Genomic DNA, 21838 nt, shown 5'->3' with positions numbered 1-21838 from the left:
ATGATATAAATTCTCAAAATAAGAAATATATATATATATAATTTAATATAAGATCAAAAAGCTTTTTTGGCTCAATCTAAGATAGCAGTGCAGTCCATCATCATAAAAAAATCATCTTGGTATTGCACAGCAAAAACTGATATAAAAAGTTCTTAAGATAAGCATATTTACCCTTAAACTAAAAAGGTAAATAAGATGATGTGCAAAATAAATTACAATTTCTTCCCTAAGAATAAGATAATTATCAACTTAAGTATATGATCATTTTTTTTGTTGTTGCGTATTTTAAATGTACACCATCCTGTCTTACCAACCTGTGCAAATAAAGATAAAATAAACAATTTTGAAGAAAATTCTTCAATTCTTGTATTTTTACACTGGTTCTCCAGAGGCGTTGGCCCCGTTGGCCCATGTCTAGAAGCGCCCATGCCTAATAGGTTGCTTTTTTGGAATGGATGCTATGTCAAATTTGTTGACATCTAACATCAAAGCTTAAAAAACAGACGGATAGTGGTGTTGCCAGATGTTCATTTTCTCAGAGTAAACAACATTTCTGAACATTATATCTGCCTATTTCGTTCGCTGTCATTAAATAATGGATAGAAAGAACAACATCCCATGTTGGAAATAAATTTGAACATTTGGAACAAACTAAAACAAAATCCACACCATGTCCTGGACGCCTCAGTGTGATTGTAGGAAGTGGCGCGCGCTCTAGCGCATGTGTCCTCGTGCGTGTTGCTGAGTCAGACGCGGTTCGGTCCGCTGCCCATACTCCTCTCTGTCTGTTTAGTTTTGGTCACATCGCTGTTCTCCATATGTCCGGACGCTGAGCTGATGCTCTGATCGGTGGAAATCAGCTCGGTAAGCTGTCTGCCTGGCCGCCCATGGGCGCTGCTGCTGTTGCTGCTGCTGGCTGTCCGGTCCGGTGCGCCTCTGCGGTCGGTCCATCGGTTCGGGACGGTGCCGAGCTCCGCTTTTATGAATGAATAACAAAGACAGAGAGATGCGAGTAACCGCTGGAACCCCGTGCAGCAGCCCGGGCTCCCGGGGGGCCAGCCACCGATGAGGGGGGGATTATCGGCGGCTCATTGCGGAAAAAGAGCCTGACTGCAGACTGGCGTGGAGACGCGCCGTGGACATCTAGCGCAGAGCATCTGGACAGAACCGCGGAGAACACAATGTAAGTTCATCTACACGCTGCAACTGATTGGCACAGAAGGAAATCATGCTTTATTTATCCTACATCCATTCATCACTGCATGAAAACAGTTGTCCGACTCTTTGATTTACTGAACCGTAATGCCCTCCCAGGTGTAATAAAGGCCTTGGTGAGCTCCATCTCTGTCATTTCCACAGACATAACAGGTGATGCAGTGTCTCCGTGATAGAAATGAATGAATAGTCTAACCCTGGAGCTGCCTGCCTCACAGGTCCATCCACATCGTTGCTCTGGGCAGCGAGTGTCCCGGAGGAGTCGGGCCCGGGGAGGAGCCCATGGGCCAGGGCCAACTGCAGGGAGGCTTGCTATGGAGCTACCTGGGTCACGGAGCGCTGGTGGGACCCTGCGACCCGGAGGGCAGCGTGAACAACCCTGCCTTCATGGAGTACACCTCGCGCGTGTTTGGAGACGTCACCGTTGTGGTTCGGGATTGTCCCAGTTGGGTAAGACACAAGGGACCAGATGGAGGGTTCATTTCCTCACTAAGACGTTGTTTGAATTGCTTAAGTTGCTTGTAGACATTGGCCAACGGTGGCCAGTGCGCCTGTAGATCATGTCCTGGCCCCTGTACTAAAGACATAATACTAAGAGAAATTCTAATGATGATAAGTGCTGGAGCAGACATGGTTGCTGATAGGTCCTTTGTATCTATTTAATTTTTTTTCTTTAAAAATTTCTGTTTTAATAATTATTTAAAAACAATAAATTAATAGCTTCAATGATATTGAGATAGGATCCCAGTTTTCATCAGTTTCCCCCCCCAAAACAAATAAAAAGTTTTACAGCTGAATCTATCAGTTTTTCTTGAGTTCTAATTCTAATTTTAACATAAATGAAGTTACAAATATATAAATACCTAAATGATGAATGTATATTGACCTAATATTCTTTTTTTTATATATTTATGTTGCTACAATTTCTTGAGTTGCTGTTTTTTAATGCTAAGGGATTTTTAGTTTTATTTTAACGATAATCCAAATGAACATTTTTAACCAAAAATGTATATTTTCAGTTAGAAGACATATAATTTTAATTAAACCTTATTGAAGAAATTTCACTTCATGCAGCTCTTTTAATATATTTGAATATCTTGCCCAGTTTTTTTGCTTTATTCTTTTGTGTGTCCCCATGAAAACATGCTGCCCCACCCCCCAATCCCCCGGCCCCGGCCCACTGGAACATTTGGTCTAGAACCGCCACTGCTTGTAGAGTATCTATCCCATTTAAGACCCTAAAATACAATCCAGTAGCACCGGGCACCAGAGCGTAGCCAGAAAATTTGAATAGGGGTGGCCGGTCAAAAACCAATGTAAACTGAGGGGTGGCCGAAAGCGAATAGGCGCCAGAACCTCAGGGCACACTGTTCTAACAGGAACGAGCACAACGTCCATATTTTCTAAATAAAGATAAACTATACTTTCCTACAGTCTTTTGATTACAAATAGATGCATATATTTAAACATCCATGCTGTCTAAATAAAAAGTATAGTGGGCAAAATGTCTGGGGCAAACATCTTTTCCATTGTAATTTCTTACCTACTTTTATATGACATGCACTAATATCTTAATGAAATGGATTTTTAAGTTATTATTAAAGTAGTTATTTATCTATGATTTAACTGAAAACTCCTTGATGACTTGCAGAGCCATAATTTTCTCTTTACCCCATATAACACAAAATTAGGGTCTTAAAAGAGCATAAATTCTGTATATATCAACTTTAATGTTAGTATTTTGATGTGCATAATTAACCACAGCGTTTTAGTTGTCAAGTAACTATTAATATATGAAAAATTTTTATGTTTAATAAGTTAAAAAATTCCTCTTGATAGTATTACTGCTGCCACTGTCTGTATTAGAGGGTGAAAAAAATGGTAGGGGTGGCCAATGATTGGCAAAGGGTGGCCATGGCCACCCCTGGCCCCCCATCTAGCTCCGCCCCTGACGGGCAAAATATTTTCATTGCATATGCAAAACAATGGCCGCATTATCCTGGGGGATGTTTCTCTTTAGCAGTTGCACGTAAAATTGTTTGTAGTGGATGGAGCTAAATATTACCTAAAACCTTGAATGGTCCAGACCTAAATCCTACTAAGAAAATACATTTTACAGGTATTTTCTGTACATTTTGATTAAGGTTCACCTATTTATGTATTCATGTAAAAGGCAAGTAGTAAAACTATGGATATTGTTGTTATATTAAATGACTTTATTATAAGTCAAACTAAAGATCGGCATTATAATCTTTATTGAGCTCACATAAAAACCAGGATTTTAGCCGCTACAGCTGGAAAGAAGGATGGGAAAACATTTGAGCATCTAGATGTACAAAGATAATGAAGGCATACCCTAAAAGATTTATCGCTGTGCATAGTCTGGACTTAAAAAAAAAAAAAACTACAAATACAGTATCTTTAATTTTTTTGGTGGGTATCATTACCAATTATGAAAAGGTCAACAGGTAGGCGGACATATGTAAGTCACTATAAGAAAAGATCCGCCTGAGAACAGATTTAGCTAAATCCAGCTTGCTTTAAGGCAGGAAGGTCAAAGATGGCAAACATGCCACAAAACAGTGATGTACATTTTCATTCAGAGCACTTTCCTAATGACAGAGCATGTCTCTTCAGTGAGTCGCTGTTTTGCCTACTGTTCAGTCTTTCGCTCCTCTGAAGACGTGCTGCACATTATTTTCATATTCCCAAACCTTTCCAACACTGATTGCAGGCTTTGTAAAAACCTCTCTATTCTTGGAGGACGATATTTTAACATGCAATGCACAAGAAAACCCAGATGAAAGACCTTTTGTTCCAAACAGAACCATGAATTTGAAATGAAAGCTCTGTTGTTGTGGTTTTGTAGCAGCTCTGCACACGTCCTATTGTAATTCTGTCAGTCCACATCAGGGGTATGCCGTCGGTTTAGCTCTCTGCATCTTTTTGTCCAATTTTCTATTCAAATCGACCTTAGCTTTCAAGTGTGTGTTGTTTTTCGGTTTAATAAGTGGAATCGGGTTGGTTTTAGAGCAGCTAGATTTATGCAGGTCCTTGGGGGTAAAGTCCCTGGAGCTAACCATACAGAGGCTTTCAGACTGGAGGGAAAAGGTTAGTGTTATCTCAGGTGAGATTTATATTGCATGTTGGGCCAACAGATAACTCTTTTTTCCCCCATCTCTTTCTATTATCAACTTCTTTAACTTTCCAGGACTTGTTGGACAGCGACTGGGCTAGCGTGCGGAAAGTTCTGGAGCAGGCTGACATCCTCGTCATTAAATATGCTGTTACAGACAAGCTTGCCTTCCAGCAGGTCAGGAATGGGTACGCCCCGAGGCTTCGCCCGCTTCTGAGGCACTGGGGTGTGCCTGTCATCCTTGTTGCTGTTGGAGCACGGTTGAATGGTGAGCATGTGCGTTTTTATTCTGTGCTTTTTGACTGGGTAGGAAGGCATTGTTTCAGAGCAGAGGACCAAATCAGAGAATCTCTTAGAATCTCTGCTTGGTATTTTTGTACAGTGACATGTATAAAACTCCTTTCTTGGCATTTTTTCATGATACAACCACAGATTTCAGTGTATTAAAATGGGGATTTATGGAAGGACACCACAAATTAGTACCCAATAAATAAGCCTGAACACATGATCCCCATTAGTGAAACATGGTCCTGGCTGCATGATACTGTGGAGATGCTTTTAATAAGCAGGGAGAAGGAATCTTGTTGGACGCATGGTGCTAAATACAGAGAGATCTTAGAAGAAAACCTATTAGAGGCAGCTAAATACTTGAGACTGTGGTGGGAGTTCACCTTTCAGCAGGAAACACCTCCTGACATAAGCCAGATTTATCGCTGTAGTTCTTTCTGTAGAAAGGCTTCTGTAGAAAGGCTTCTGTAGAAAGAATGGAGGGACATTCAGTATTCTTAGAGCTGATTGGGTAAATCACCATGTGGCACCTGCCTTCCATGTCGAGCTTTTAGCCAATCGAAGCAGCAGCTGCAGCTGTGATGTATCACATTCTTGATTTGTTTCACAAATAGTGGTGTTAACTGATAAATCAAGCTCTTACCACATCCGTTTGTAAGGAAAGCACAGACAGTGCAAAAGCAAAAAAAAAAAAAAAGAAATAGAAGATATTCCTGCTAAAATAGTTCTAATAGCTGAGTCATTTTTGCTTTCACCTGCATCTTCTGGTTGACGTCAAACACATTGGTTCAGAATCTATTGCCTTCTGGTAAGATGTATTTTTGGAGTTTGTTGATTTTTGTGACAATTTCTCTTGCTTGCAAGGTAGCAAAACCCCCTTAAACCTCCAGAGTAACAATGGCATATCTCTATATCTATATATTAAAAACATTTATATTAAAACGGCCCAATTAGAGTACCAATCTACAGAAGCCGAGAGCGGTCATGCTAGTCTTTTTTTTCCCTTTGCCTTCTTGTGATAATGACATAACTATCTCGTTATCACGGTTAAACCATTCATTGTTTTCTCGAGATAACAAGATAATTCTCTGGTTATCACAAGAAAACAGTTATTGATTTCTTGAGATAACGAGATGATTGACCTGTATGAGTAATGAAAAAGGCTGGCCAACAGCCCTGGATTTCCAGTCCATGCATGCCTACGGTGCCCGCTGTTGTGCAGTCGCAGTACCACGTGTGTGCAAATAATCAGCTTTTTAGTTTCTTTTTCTTTTCCCTCATTGTCATGTCGTGGTGGATGATTTGGATACAGTGGGAAAAAATCTGACTGGTTTTCAATTAAAATCTTTAATCTGGACTCATTTTGGGGGTTAATGCATCTTATACCTGTTGCAGGCGTAACACCGGGGCTGTTCAGAAAACACCCTGCGCTAAGGTGCCAGAGGCATAGGTCTAATTGCTTAAAAATCAAAATTGGAAGAGAATATCAAACCAACAACGTCTTCTCGTTACTTAAAAGTTAAACCCAGAATTATTTACAGAATTACACATAGGCTGCCATGACTTATAAATCCTCTCCCACTGTTGAGGTATTGAAGGATGTAATCAGTTTTAACACACCAATCATCTTGACGAGAAAGCGGCTTTCTAATGAGAAAATTATAATCTCGTTATCATGAGAAAATGTCTTTTCTTATCTTTAGATAGTGAGAAAATTTACTCGTTTTCTTAAAGAAAACCACCGTGACAAAGTATAGGAGGGACATGACCGCTTTCGGCTTCCGTACAAATCGAATCCATTTGGACTTAGCTTGAATTATTTTGCAAAAAACACAAAACAGGCTTAAACTGGAAGTCAATTTCACTTTAGCTCAGTTTTTTCTTCTGAAGACATTTATAGGAGTATTCTGCAGGAAAAAAATGGCAAAAGTTACAGACTGATGATGTGAAAAGCTGGTAGAAACAAACCCCCAAAGACCTACAGCTCCTGTTGCTCTAAACAACTTAGATACAAATGCACACCACATTTTTTAGATTTTTATATAAGAAAAATTTTAAAAGATGCCATGTCCCTCTTTTTTCATTTCAGCTTTTTCTTCATTGGTTTATGACATTGAATTTCAAACTACATTGAAGTCTGAGGTTTCAATGCAGCAACCTGAGACTTTTAAACGGTTATGAATACTTTTGCAAGGGGTTGTAGTATTTTGGGGTCAGCTTGCTGAAAAATCAGTTGATGATTTTTTTTTCAGAATAATATCAGGCTTGTCCTTGTTGGATAAATGAACTTGTCATCTGAGTCTCGTGTCTGTTAGCGTGTTCTCCCTGCATCGAGGAGGATGCTCATAATTAAGCCTGCTCTCTGTTGCCTTCAGGCATTTGGCTCACACTCCTCCCTGAAGGGAAGTATCTAAAGCAAAACACCCAGTTTGTAATTTTTGAGGTTTTGCAAGCAAGGCAGGAAAACATATCTATGGCTCAAAAGCCCAACAAGAGCCAAGAGTTCCTCCCAGTCAGGAGATTAGAGCCTTTTGGCTGCAGCCTAACCGGATGCAGTTTGATACATTAGGCACCAAACGTTCAGCGTGCGCTGGCTACATTAGCGGCTCTCTGTGTTGTTTTTCTCACAGAGACACCGACCCCTGTTGATCCCATAAACAAGCCCATCAAACACAGCAGCTTGTATTTTTAGCTCTTCTGCTCAAAGACGAGAGAACTGCTACTGTCAGAGAGCTGCAGGAAGAAAAGAGGCAGAGGAGAGGAGGCAGCTTTGAACCGCTGCCTTTGTGTTTTTGTTTGTGGCTGCTGTGAGTTTCTATCCAATCCCCTCATGACTCCAGAGAATGGCAGGCTGAGCTCAGAGCATTCCCCCCTGCTCGATTTTAGACCACCTAAGGTGCAGGAGTGGCAAAAAGAGAGCGGCTGGACGTGCATTAAGGCATCCATTAAGCGATAATGAACAGAGAATCACAGACAGATTTATCCCCTGCCAACCTCCATTCTAACGCACACACATGCGTAAAACTGATATGCCAAGTCATTTCAAGTCAGAGACTCACTCATACCTCGCTTGCTCCTTGCTCATGGACACACACTCAGTCCAGCTCCATCTCTGTGTCATGCCTGCAGGTTATTAGGAGTATGATTTATCAAACGCTCTGACTCCAGGCTGTACATCCAGCTCATCCTTCCTCGCTCTCCCTTCCTTTATTGCAGTGTTTTCCTAGTTTTCTTTATTAATCTATCTAATCTTCTACCGTACTCTGCCTGAGCAGTGCCTATACGTTGTACACAAGGCTGATTTCATCCATTTACATGATCCCTCTTGTACATTGAGTACTTTTTCTTCTTGTTTAGATAAATTAGCCCAGAAGTGCCACAAAAGGAAATGTATAAAGCGATAAAAGAAAAATAAGTTAAACATTTGTTAATTCATAATTTTCTTTCAAGCTAAGTTTTGTCCAGGCTGAAAACAGACATTAAAAAACAAAGAAAAACAATTCAATCATTTCGGTACAACTGATTAGGACTGAATGAGTTTGACAAAAATCCAAATTGCGATTGTTTTTAACCAATATTGTGATTTTTTATTTTGAATTTCCTTTGCACTAACCAGAAGCTTCTAGATGCTTTATTTTAGGCTTTTTTCATAACCTTGAAAGCTTGCTTGTCTAGTTTTGATTGTTGCAGGAAAAAAGTGCTTACTTCTATTTCACTGAATGGATCATGTTAGCTGCAACTCTCTCTACCTCTCTGTGTGGCTGCAAACGCACTTTAAGTGTTTTATCACCACTTAAAGGCCTACAGTGAGAAATTAAGGTGTCTTACATTTGTTTGCTATAAAAATGTAATGCCCCTGCAATTTAAAAATTAAATAAAAAAAATTACAATTATATTGCAAATGCAAATAATTGCCCATCCCTACAACATATGACCCATAACAAAGGAAGAACAAGTGGGTCTTTAGCTTTTCTCCTAAGCTATCTAGAGAGCGTGTCTGTCTGACATCCAGGGGAAGTCTGCCCCAAATCATGGGTGCCTGTAATGTAAAAGCTTCCTCATCAACAGTCCTCTTTCTGACTTAAGTGTGGATCTTCATGTCTGGCTGCATAAGGCTCAACATTATTACCCAAAAAGCTTTTGACTTCTGTTGCACAAATATGACTTTAACCACATCAGGAACTTCCCTGAGATGCAGAAATTAACGGCATGTATTTTAAAATAAAATAAGAAAAAATCCTACATTTAGAGCATTTATTTTTTACAAAAAAAAAAAAAGAGTGTTGGAAATAGAAACACAAGCAAAAATGTGGAGTCAGCGATTGTGTTTCTTATTCAAAGGAAGAAGTTTGATGCAGAGTTTCTGCATTTTGGTTGTTCATGCTCATGGCAGTGTTTCCAGCAGGTCATCCCAGCACTATAATTTCATTTAGAAGCACTTCCTGGTATACTTGACATCCCATATAGAAGACCCTTAATAATCAATTTGTTTAAATAAAGCCTAATTGTCCTGATTAAGCTCTCTTAGACTGTTATATATTTTTACATGTCTGCAGGTTTAATTTTTTTGGTTGCAGAATGTCAAGCTAAGCTATACTGACTGCTAAAGTAAAACTTTGTAACTTTGTAAAACTACGGAGGCACTTTTTTTACATTAATGATTTTTGGTGAGATTTATTGTGATCAAACAACAGAAAGCTGAACTTTATTGTGAGGTTCAATGAAAATATGTGGATTTCACAATCTCTTACAAGTACAAATACAGAACTGCAAACTGTTGTCTGCATTTACATTGAGCCCCCTTACTGTGATACTTCTGAATAAAACCCAATATAAAAAAAAATGCCTTTAGAAACGCAGCTATGTGCAGTTTCATCTCAGTATGCTGTAAATGTAACTTGTTTTGTAAAGGCCTCAGAGGTTTGTCAGAGATCGATGAACCATCAGCTTTTTAAAGACCAAGAAACACTGCAGATGACTCAAATATAAAATCGTGAAGAGGTTTAAGGCAGAGCTGGGTTGTAACACAACTTCACAAGCTTTTAATATCTCACAGAGCGTTTTTTAATCCATCAGCTGTAAATAAAAGGAATATGGCGCAAGTGTTAACCTACTAAGAGATGTCCAGTACAGCTTAGAAACAGGCCAGTTAGATTATCATTAAGCAGAGAAGAGGTAAAGAGGTCCAGTTTAAGTCTGTCAAAGGTTCAGAGATCCAAACCGCTGGTAGGAGAATCGGGGGAGAGGACAACTAGATGTGAGCTCTTCAAATATGGACATAATGGAAGAGAGAAAAAAAATTACTTACAAAATAGCCAGAAATTTACTACAAGCCATGTAAGGAAATTTGCAAACATTATTGGAGTCAAACCAAACACTGTGTGGAGGGAAATCTATCCCTGCACATGAAGCTGAAAACTCGGTTTCCTCAGGGAGACATGGTGGGGGCTGCATTATGCTATGGGAGTGGGTTTCTTTTTAAGAGAGACATGATACATTTTTGAAAGTTGAAAAGAAGATTGAGAAATCAAAATGCAAGGTCATTCTTGAGAAACACATGTTAGAGGAAGCAAAAAAAAAACAACAACAACTTAATCCTGTGGTCAAAATGTATATTAAAGCAGGAAAAACATGCTACAGTAGTCACTACCATCACAGAATATTGTTTTATGGCCTAGTCAAAGTTTAGGTCTAAATCCAGTTTATATTCTTATCAAATGGATTTTAAAAAGTTTACGTAGAACAAAGCTGGAAGAAATAGATAGAAAGAGACTTGGTGCGAAAGGTTTCAACAAAAGATTCACTTTTTTACTTTTTAAGTTAAAAAGTATGTAAAATAGTGCTTTTTTTTCTTTAACCTTTTCCCTCTTGTTGCTTTTTCTCTACAAATCCCAATAAACTCATTGAAGTTTGTGGCTCTAACATGACAAAAAGTGAAAACATTTCGATTTCTATGAATATTGCTGCAAAGCTTTGTACATTTTCAGTGGCTGCGTATTGCATTGTTTTAGTGCAGCTAATTTGGTCAAATATTTACACTGATGGTTCAATACACGCATAATGTAATATTAAAAACATGCATCTTCTCTTCTACATTGAGATGAAGGGCCTCCGTGTACGTGTCCACTGTGTGCGTCTGACTGGAGCAGCTGTGTACCTCACAGTGAAGGGCTGCAGCTCTCCAGGGACCTGGGGGCCACCTATCTGGAGCTGCCGTCTCTCAACCATGTCTTCGTCAGCCGCTACTTTGGCAGCGTGGTAAGTGATGATGCAGCTCAGGTGGGTATAATGCCATTTTAAAATATTTCACTGATATTTATTTATTTATTTTTTTCTAAACCCAGTTAAATGTAAATGCTTAAATCCACTGCTTTATTCAAAGAGGCATTTTTTTTAAGGTCAAGAATCGCTGACTTAACAGGGCTATTTCTGTTTTGTGCAGCTGGAGTACTTCATGATTCAGTGCCTGAAACACAAAGCCAAAGAGAGGCCAGACAAGAGACGAGGGAACAAAGTGAATGAGCTCCGTCCTCCTCACTTAGAACAACCAGGTCAGAGAAATACTATATCATCTAATGAAGGAGGCTGTCCATATTCTAACAGCCGATACTCATGCATTTCTGGCCAGTCCTTTGTTTTGGGCCTTATTGCTGTGTTTAATGCATATTCAGTGGACTGGCTGGATTGTTTCTTCAGGAGCTTATATAGCCATAAAAAGAGCTGAGCACAAAGGTTTTATGTGGATCAATATTCTGCCGGTTAAACTGGGAAAAAGAGGAGAGACAAAGAGCTAGGCGGACAACTTTTCTTCAGAGACATTTTAATCAATTTCAAAACAACTGAGTTAAGTAGCTAGAGTCAATGTGCTCCGTGTGGAATTATCTTTAGTTATAATCATAGTATTTACTCCCTGTATAAAAAAAAAAAAACTACATATCTATCCAGAATAGTGCATTTAGGTTTTCTAGTTTTGATCCATGGATCATATCTGAGATCCGAAATGACTGTTTTGATCATGAAACTCTTTTCCTCATTTCACAATGTTTTATACTAATCAGACTTTTTATGATTGATCTTAAGTTCCCTTTTTCTTTGATATCTGATATGTTGTTTCTAATTTTGACAAAGTTGGTGTTATTTTCTTTAATAGGGACTAAAACACATTGAAAAGAAGAAATGTGCTTCTGGGTCTTGATTTGAATCTTATAAAAAGTGACGAAATTACAAGAATTTTTTTTTCATTTATGTATCAATGTACAATACATTCTTTTGGTTGGTGTGTTAATAGGCTAAAAATTGTAAAATTTATTTGTCTTAATGCATTTAATAAGGGAAAAAGTGATCATTTGATTTTAAGTATTCAATCTCAGAATACATGATCAGAACTAAACAATTAAAGACTCTTCAATTTCCATCCCTGGCTAATTGTTTCCAATGATGATTAATGAATTGAAATTAACCAAGTTTAATTGGCTTCTTTAAATTCTCCTTAGGTGTGAGTGTGTGAGTGAATGGTTGTTTGTCCTGTTTGACTCTGTGTTGCCCTCCGATGGACTGGGGACCTGTCCAGGGTCCAGGGAATGGATGAATTGAAATATTTTCATGAATAAATCATAGTATGTGATAATTAATAAGAACCTTTAATTAGATTAATGACAATCCAAAAATAAATATTAGTATTTTAAAGCTTTCAATTATGAAAAAGGATCAGTACTAGCTGTATTTGACTAACGCATTAAATTTAAATACAGAAAAATATTACAAATACAACTGTAAAGTAACTGCACAAGTTTACATCAAGGCTAAACCGGAAATCAGTATTTCCTGTCAAAACATACTAAAATGGGCCATAATCAGTTATGCATATTGTGTAAGGTTACTCAGGTTGTTAAAGTGATGAGACCCTTAAAAGTATTGATACTGAGAAGTATCCAGATACATCCAACTGTTGTTTACATATTTTTTCCTATTGTTAAATTTAGATTTCTAGATTATTTGCACCTGAAAGAATAGTGCCTTAAACAACCTTCAAATATAGTCAGTGTTATATTTGGGTTATTTATTTTTCCAGTTATTTAATTAAGGATTCTATAGGGTATTTGGTGCTGGTCCCTAAGGTCTTCATATAGGGTGTGTAACATTGGTTGTGCTGAAAATTGGCATATTTTCTGTTGTATGAGCCCGAATACAAGCCTGGTTAAAAGCCCCAGAATGAAACGACATGTTTTCTTACTTTTATGGTATGTTCATGAATATTTAGATGAGCTGTGCGCCGATTGGTTGGTTTAAAACGAGCGAATCTGCTGAGCAAGGACGCATCATAGCAAGAAGAATTTACTCATTGAAACATCAAATGTTTGATATGATAGGGTGACCAGATGTCCTCTTTTTTGCCTGGACACAGGCAGCCCGTGCTTCCCCCCCACCTGCAGAGAACTCATGGCTCTCTGCTATAGTCCGGTCCAGTGATGCAACATCCCTGAATTGACGTCAACTCGGTGCTTCGTTTGGATCAGAAGTTTAGAAATGTGAGATTTACAGAGAAAAGGAGGTGACTATTAGCCTGACGTAGTCCGACTCAATTCTAGTCAGAATATGAGTCTGATACTGCTCCATAGAGCTGTGATTATGGGGCGTGTTTTGAACGAACCAGGAAAAAAAATGCCTCTGCACTCAATTGGATAAACCTACAACCAATAGTTGTTGTCAACAAAAATCAAAGCGTGCAGTTGCACGCCTAGAATAAGAAGATGAGCCTTGATCGCGTTTCTCTGTTCCTCTTTTAAAATTAATTTGCTGTCGATATCTTCTAGAACAGACCTAATAGCAGAATCTACACACCTAAACTCTCCGGCGGCAGCCATTGTTGTTGTCGCCCAAGCGCGCTTTGGTGACGTGGTTGATTATGTTACTATTGATCATCTGTCCATCATCGTATAAAGCCCGCCCTGACAATTTGATTGGCCCGCCAGATTTTGTGCTAGCATACTCGCGCTACTATTGAGCAATGCCAGACTGAACTTCCCGACCTCAAACGTTGTGGGCGGGACTATGTTCGGAATGGCACCCAGGCTAGGTGACTATGGGGGTTTGAACTTCTCTGTACGTCCATTTCACCCACTGAACTATCATTATTCATCTATGACAATGTCAACTCGGTTTTGCATTCTATGACCCCTTTAAGGTTAAAGTTTTTGTCTAAATAAAGATATTTTTTTATGCCTTTAAATATTTGTTTATATTCTTTGTTTATTTTCTTATGATATTATATAAATATATTCTTTATTTATATTCTTGCACATCTATTGCAGCCTTGCCTTCAATCCAGTGGAACAGAAAAAAAGAAAAAAAACTGTAATTATGAGGGGATAAATGACTGTACTGATCAAAAGAGGCAAAACTTGCAGATTTACACACATTAATATGCAGTGAAGGGCTTACAGACGGCGAGTTTGATTACCGTGGCAAGGCTTCAAAGTAATAAGCCAGGCTGCAGCATTTGACAGTTACATTTCCCGTCTTTGTTGTTATCTTAACTTTCATTTTTCTACCCTGTTGGAATTTGCGTCCCAGCTAGATGAAAGATGTGTGATTAAATCTAAGACTGCTCGCTATTTTTAACCCTTGGTTTGTCCGCGATCTGATTTAAACTTTTATGAATGATGGAACTTAAATGGTTCAAATTTATTGAGGTAGATCTTCCCTAAAGTACATTCATCCAAAAAAAAAATCCATTAGAAAAGTGTTAGCAAGCCTTTAATATATACATGTTTGACATATATATTGATCTGGGTGCTCTTTCCCGTTGCTGTCTGTTTGAATCTGACACGGTTCCTGAAAGCTGAAAGTCTGGCCAGAAATGGCAGCTTGTGCAGGTGGATTTATCGGCGCCTGTCTAACACCACTTAGCTCAACTTATGGCCCAGCTTACATTAAATATGACAAGCACTGATTCAGAAACAGCTTTTCATGGCTAAATCACAGCGGCAATAAAACAAGGGGATACTGGGAACAAATAAGATCCATTTGAGTGCAGCACAAAAAGGATTGTAATCTTTCTTTTACCACATTTCCTACTTTCCCTTCTTTTTATTACTTTAGCTTTATGACATAAACATTTTAAGGGTCAGTTATTTTCTATGTCCTTTTATGTCATTTACCAGCAGTTCTATGCAACGGGCCTTAGGTTTTTACTTCAGTCAGTGTTCTTACTCTTATTTGCAGTTTATTTCAAAAAATGTATTTAAAAGTATCACATTTTTTAGTAGTGGCTTTTTTGGGCCACCTCTTACGTTTCTCAAGGTGCCTTGTCATGCTAATTCCATATATAGAATAGGCTTTTAAGCTGTAGATGTTTACTGCCTTGCATTTTTGCTGACTGTGTGTTTATGTTGTTATGTGGAAGGAGCCTCTATAACATTTCTTATCTTAATTCCCTGTACTTTGGTCCTCCTATCTTCCCCTTAATTATGACTAGATTCCCCATCTCTTGTGAAGAGAATTCACCCCACAGCATGATACAGGCCCCACCTAGGGTGACTAGATATCCCGATTTGTTTGGGACAGTGCCACATTTTTTCCACTTCTGTCTAATCTAATTTAATCGAAACAATGTCCCTCATTTGACTCGTTCAAATCAAAACAACGGTGGAAAAAAATATTTATAGATGCTTTTTTACATGCAAAGAAAGCAGAGCTGCAGCCATTGTCAAAGAGCTTTACCAATGCCCCAGGTCATGAACAGCCTCTGCACTATTAAAACAGAACAGGGTTTTAACATAGAATATGATGGAAACTATGTTTAAAGTATAATAAATCGGCCACAACAAAGACAGGGGAACAATTTATAAATGGGTGAAACCAGTGAAAGGTCACAGAGAGGTATTTTAAAAGTTAATTTGAAGTAATTCATCCATTTTCTTCCGCTTATCCGGGGCGCGGAGGCAGCAGTCAAAGCAAAGATGCCCAGACTTCCCAATCCACACACACTTCCTCCAGCTGCTCTGGGGTACCCCGAGGACTCCTCCCAATGCCTGGAACTTCTCCCAAGGTGGGCGATCAGGATGCTTCCGCGATGCTTCCGAGTCACCTCAGCTGGCTCCTTTTGATGTGGAGGAGCAACGACTCTACTCCGAACTCCTCCCGGGTAACTGAGCTCCTCACCCGATCTCGAAGAGTGCGCCCAGCCACCCTGAGAAGGAAACTCATTTCGGCCACTTGTATTCGTGATCTTATCTTTTCGGTTATTACCCAGATCTCATGACCATAGGTGAGGGTGGAAACGTAGATCGATCAGTAAATTGAGAGTTTAGCCCCCTGTCAAGTCTTATAAAGTGACCGCATCATTGCCTCTGCTGCACCGATGCGTCTGTCAATCTCATGCTCCATCCGTCCCTCACTCGTGAACAAGACCCCAACATACATGAACTCCTCCCCTTGAGTCTAGGACTCTCCACCGACCTGAAAAGGGGGGGTCCACCTTTCTCTGGTGCAGAGCCATGGCATCGGTTTTGGAGGTGCTGATCCTCACCCCGGTCGCTTCACACTCAGCTGCAAACCACCCCAGTGCACGTCGGAGGTCCTGCCAAACACGACAACATCATCTTCAAACAGCAGAGATGATATCCTGAACTTCCCGAACCAGACACCCTCCAGTCCCTGGCTGCGCCTAGAAATTCTGTCTATGAATATAATGAACAGAACCAAAGTTATTTTTTAATTTGATACAAGGGGAACATAATATAAAGCAATACAGTAAAAGTGAGTCTCAAAAGCATTGCACTGCTGAATTGTCCGTCATAAGCATCCTAGTTGCCCCCAATTTGTTTTTGTGAGATCTGGTCACCCAAACCCCGCCATGTCTGCAGTGTTTTGATTTTAGACCGGAATGTTTGATTTAGTCCCATCTGACCAGAGCAACTCCTCCAAATGTGCTCTTTGTCTCTATCATGATCTGTGGAAAACTCTACCTTCTTAATTTACATTACAACGACTTTCCTCTTGCCACTCTTCCATGAAGGACAGATGCTTGTAATGCACAAACAGTTGTTAAAAAAGACAGGTGTGAATCTCTGCAGTTCCTCCAAACCTGCATTGGCCTTCATGGTCGCTCCTCTGATTTATGCTGTAAAGATTGATGCTCTTGTCTTGTAGGGTTTCCAGTTCTTTTATATACTTTCTAAAGCTTTCTTTTTGAGATGTATAGACCTTGAGTAACAGTTTTTTAAGATAATGCTGCTCTAAAATTTTCAAAAACTTTCTCCCGTTCTTGTTTGCTGGGTGTTTATGATGTCGATTTCACACTGATGTTCTCCAGCAAATCTTTGAGTCCTTCACAGAACAGCTGGATTCATGTTGAGATTATAACAGAAACAGGTCGGCTGTTTTCCAATAAATAGAAGCTTTTTTGTAAGCAATCTTTTTTTAATCGTGTCTGAATAAAGGGGTCTAAAACGGTAGGCACACCAAACATTAGATTTTTAAATGCTAAGTATTTAGAAACCTTGCAAAGTAATATAAACAATGTACTGAAGTTTTTAGTATTAGATAGAGATGCGTTAGTGTTTTTCTGATCCAGTCCAGTACCGATACCTGGGCTGAGAGTATCGGCCGATATCTGATACCAATCTGATCCAACTGTTGAATGCATGACCTGAATTCTTTGCCTTGTGAGTGAAGGCTTTAAACCTGACATAAACACTTACTACGTGTACATGGACACAAATAATCTGGTTGAAGGCCGGATCAGATCAAAAATGTTTTATGCAATGTCAGACTGAAGATTCTAATCGTATTTGGTCCAATTGGAAATAAATGTCATCCTGAAAGCCAGAGGTGGTTTTTGCAGATCGTCATTACCATTTGCATTCATGTACACCCCCATTCGGATCTTTGGAGTAAAATAATCCGGGCCGTGCATGTGTGCAACATCAGCGTGACATTTCTCCAGTTTTTCCAGAAAATTAGACAGTTTCATCATTTAAATAGATTTAATACGATCGAACGTTTGGTACTTACATTAAAATGTCATGATCAGATCTTTTCATTTAATATCCATGTAAACAGAGATTTTGAGTTTCAGACCAACCAAGGATTAGATCGAACTGGGGCAATTTGTGCATGTAAATGTCGCTGTTGTTAAAAAAATGTAACAAATGAACAAAGATATAAATATACTTTCTATTATTTTCATTCACATATAAAGTGTTAGATTAGAGATATCTGATATCCAATGACGATATCTGATCCAGCCAATTAGTCAATATCGGAGCTGATATCCGACCCAGGTATCAGATGGGTGCATCTCTGGCAGTAACAAGACAAAATATCATGCTGCTCAACGGGATTGAATACATTTGCCAAGCAGTTCTCTAGTTGTCAGCCCCTTAAAAATGTTTTTCTTTCACATTTAGTCAGAATCAAGTGGAGCAGTCTGAGTTGGCATTTTCCTAACACTGCCAATAGTACTAGGAAGAAACCCCCACTCTTTTCTGAAATTGAACAATATAAAATGATAGAGAATGAGATTGCCTTCTAACTTCTGTTTGTTGGCTATAAGACTCTTCTGTTCTTTTACTGTCAAAAACTATTTGTCCACACATGCCTTGTATCTCTGAGCCAAATGTTTGTGCCAAAAGAAGCAAGAGTCAATAGAGGAAGTCAGAATTGTTTCTTCTGCACAGCTCCTGCAAAAGATTAATAAACTAACACTTTCCTTTATTACCTCTTCCTCTGTTCTCTCAGCTCGTCTTCCTCCTATCAGAGTAGAGGAGTCCAGCTTCTCCCAGGACATGCAGTGGCTTTTGGAGCGTGGTGTGCAGTTTGCCGATGTGGCCTTCTACTCCGGGGATTGTGGGAAAGAACTGGGGTGGGCCCACGCGGCCGTGCTGTGCGCCGTTAGCCCTTATTTCCGACAGCTGCTCCTGGGGCCCAAAACCAGGTAGAAAAGATTGTCACACATTAATAATAGCTTATGATGCTTTAATGGCTGCTTATGTTGCTGTTTCCACCCCTCCAAAACACGCAGACAGCTGGAGCTGAGGGAATTCTGCATAACCTGTTAATACAGTCACTGTAAAGTGTGTTGTTTGCATCTCGTTGGACAGGGAACGTCCACAATCACGATGTGTCTGCAGGGAGCGAGAAGGAGGCCCCCATTCCCTGCTGTCTACCTGGGATGGCAGCATTATCGATGATTTGCCTCAGTCGGATGGACACGTGACCGGACGCCTCACTCGGCTGGTGGTGAAGGATCCCCTGCTGTGCATGTGCCTGTGGGAGACCCTCATGTTTATTTACAGAGGTATACCCACCTAAACTCATCTCAGATCTTCAGTCTTTTTCTAATCTGACTGTGTTTCTTTTTAAAGAAACATATTTTAATTACAAAATCATCTGATTTGATAAGCTATTATTAATGTGATGATATTTTATTCATTGTTGCTTGGTTACAACAAAAAAATAACCCAGGTTAAACCCGCAACCAGACACATCTCCATTTGCTTAGTGACAAACATTAATAGAAATATAGAATTAATTAAAAAAAATGTCCCAATTAGATTGTTTATAAGGAGTTTTAAACAGGTGAGGCATACATGACTGAATACATGACTGAATCGTTAGTTTGTGTTTACCTGATAAACATTTTCATATTATTTAAATTCCATTCTATCAATCTGTGCTATTATGAAAGAGCCAAAAAAGGATGTAAAATACAGCCAATTTTAAATCTGACATTATATGATATAGTTAAAATTATCTGATATACACTCCAAGCTTATCTGATCTCAGAAACACTCAGTTTTCAGACTGTCTTGTTCATTTTTTACAAAAAAAGCAAAAAGATGAAAGCTGTGTTGGAAAAAGTACATCCCTGCTGCCTCCACTGGATTAAAGAGGGGAAAGTACCAAGTAAATGACAATTATTTTGTGACCCATCATCAGCAAGCATTCCCATGCGTCTAAACTGAATTCCTAAATGTAAAGACAAACGCAATGAATGAGAGAAGCAACCGTAGCTTCCTATTAATCTGGGATGTTTTATAGGGCTCATGTAAAAAATTGTTCAATTTCACATTTTGAATTATTAAAATTGACCAAAGCAGCTAGGTGTAGTGTCTCCTCAGCCTATTACTTAAGTTTATAAAAAAAAAAAAACCACACAGTCTTATATTAACTGAATATGAGTAAAGCTTTTTTTTTTTAAACTCATGATGTAAGTTAGGATCCAAGCGTTTTATTTAAAACAAACAGGTAAACAACTACATCCTCATGTTCACTCACTCTGAGTGAACATGAGGATGTAGTTGAGTCTTATGCTAATTATTATTTACTTCCTCTCAGTGCATGACATAATTTTCATGAATTGGACTCTTATCAAAAAGTCTTAACAGTCAGGACTTAGAACTGTGGACCCAGAATATTAAGCAGACAGACAGATTTGATTCACAAAAGCACTTATTTATAAAACGTCAAATCTGCGACTCAGCAGCTAGAGCTGAAAAGGTCGAAATCTCTGTAGAGGGAGAAACTCAGGTATAGTGACACATAAATCTGACGAAGGGCGATTACGAGCGTGTCAGTCACTAATCTGGTTTTAGAGTTCATTCTGTGCCCAGAAGAAGGAATGGAATCTAGCCGGATGACTTCCAACAACACGCGGTGAGCACCGCACGGAGAGTTCAAAGAGCTGTAGCCAAGAAGGCTGCCGACCTGGTTGACAAGTACAAGCAACCAGACGAAGGAAGGCACAAGTTTCCAGAAGAAAAAGCCAAAGCTGGTGTCGAGGAGATAAACAGGAGTCAAGGCTAGAAGATCAGAGATCTAAAGAGGTACAGAAGGGAAATCCAAGCCGAGGTCAGGAGACAAATCCAGGGTCGTAAACAGGGAAAATCTATCAGAATTCCGAAGACAGGTCAGGCAAACAGATCAGAACGGGAACAAGTGGGTTTAGAGGTCCAAAGGGCAGAACTGGTCAGGATCAGGCAATCAGCAACAGCAAACAGGGGACGCTATGGCAGTGTTTTTCAATCCTAGTCCTCAAGGCACACTGCTCTGCATGTTTTGGATGTTTCTGAGGTTCAGCAAACCTGATTCAGATTATTGCAGTTCAGCAAAGCCTGATAATCTGCTATCAATTGATAACAGGTGTGTGAAAGCTGGGAAACATCTAATACAAGCAGGGCAGGGTGCCTTGAGGACCAGGTTTGAAAAACACTGTCCTAGAGAACTCTCACCAAAGGCTTGAATAATCTGGCACTGATGACTGAGAGCAAGCAGCATAAATAGAGGCAGGAGCAGGTGGATAACTGATTAGAAACTGGGCAGAGCTAGGCAAGTGAATGGAATGAACCATTAAGGCAGTCATCAGTGCAAAGATTCTGACATAAACTCAATCTTAATTCCCCCAGTGATCTTTTACAAATGTAGTTCTACAGACACGGTTGATAAATCCATCAATTTATTGTTCTCTTAATCATGCCCTTTTTCCTGGTGAGGTTTTAAATTAGCTCAGTATTATCAGTGAGCTCACAATTACTGATAGGAAGCAGGTCTTTTCTCATTTATCAAGTCAAGGATATAATGAGCCATAAATACATTAATACACTATCTTGATAATTCTACTAAACGTTTTAACTTATGGTTTAATTAGAAAATTAGTCTTTACATTTTTGGAGCAATGCTGTTATCAATAGTAAATACAATATCAGTAATACACACACTGCAAAAAATGTAAACCTAAGTAAGTAAATTTTTCCTAAAACAAGTGCATTTCTTCCTGAATTGAGCAGGTAAGTAAGACTTTTTGCCAATGGAATAAGACAGTTTCCATTTAAAATAAGAAAAAACAACTATATTCTCTTACTTCAAGTGCATAATATCTAATTTATCTTATTTTAAGGGTAAAAATGCTCATTCCATTGGCAGATCATCTTATTTTCCTGCTCAAATTTAAAGTAAATACACTTGTTTAAAGACATTTTTACCAATTTTCAGAACGTTTTTGCAGTGCAATTAAAATAATATTTAAAAATTCCGTGATGATACATTATTATTAATGCTGCCAGAATATTTGTGCATGAAAATCTGGGTCTACGTAGATAAACTGCTATGGCAGAGCTACAACCTCTTATCAGCTTTGAACTGAAACCTTCTGATTGGCCAAAGATGAAAATTACCCAGGCTGAAACCCTGGCAGCG

At 39.0% G+C, this 21838-nt stretch overlaps 1 protein-coding gene across 1 annotated transcript in view; it reads left to right on the top strand.

The window, feature by feature from the left end:
- Positions 1–369: 369 nt before the first annotated feature.
- Positions 370–21838, top strand: part of rhobtb3 (Rho-related BTB domain containing 3) — a 41033-nt gene continuing 19564 nt past the window's right edge. Inside the window, exons 1-7 of the mRNA XM_015379892.1 lie at positions 370–1183; positions 1434–1665; positions 4427–4619; positions 10740–10897; positions 11082–11190; positions 18383–18578; positions 18745–18941. Of these exons, the coding sequence (XP_015235378.1) occupies positions 1182–1183; positions 1434–1665; positions 4427–4619; positions 10740–10897; positions 11082–11190; positions 18383–18578; positions 18745–18941 (1087 nt within the window). The 5' untranslated portion in view covers positions 370–1181. The remainder of the gene's footprint in view (positions 1184–1433; positions 1666–4426; positions 4620–10739; positions 10898–11081; positions 11191–18382; positions 18579–18744; positions 18942–21838) is intronic.

Source organism: Cyprinodon variegatus, unplaced genomic scaffold (assembly GCF_000732505.1).
Source record: "Cyprinodon variegatus isolate N-32 unplaced genomic scaffold, C_variegatus-1.0 Scaffold202, whole genome shotgun sequence".
NCBI classification, from domain to species: Eukaryota; Metazoa; Chordata; class Actinopteri; order Cyprinodontiformes; family Cyprinodontidae; genus Cyprinodon; species Cyprinodon variegatus.
Note: the sequence above shows the minus strand (reverse complement) of the source record. Positions and strands in the feature narration are given on the sequence as shown.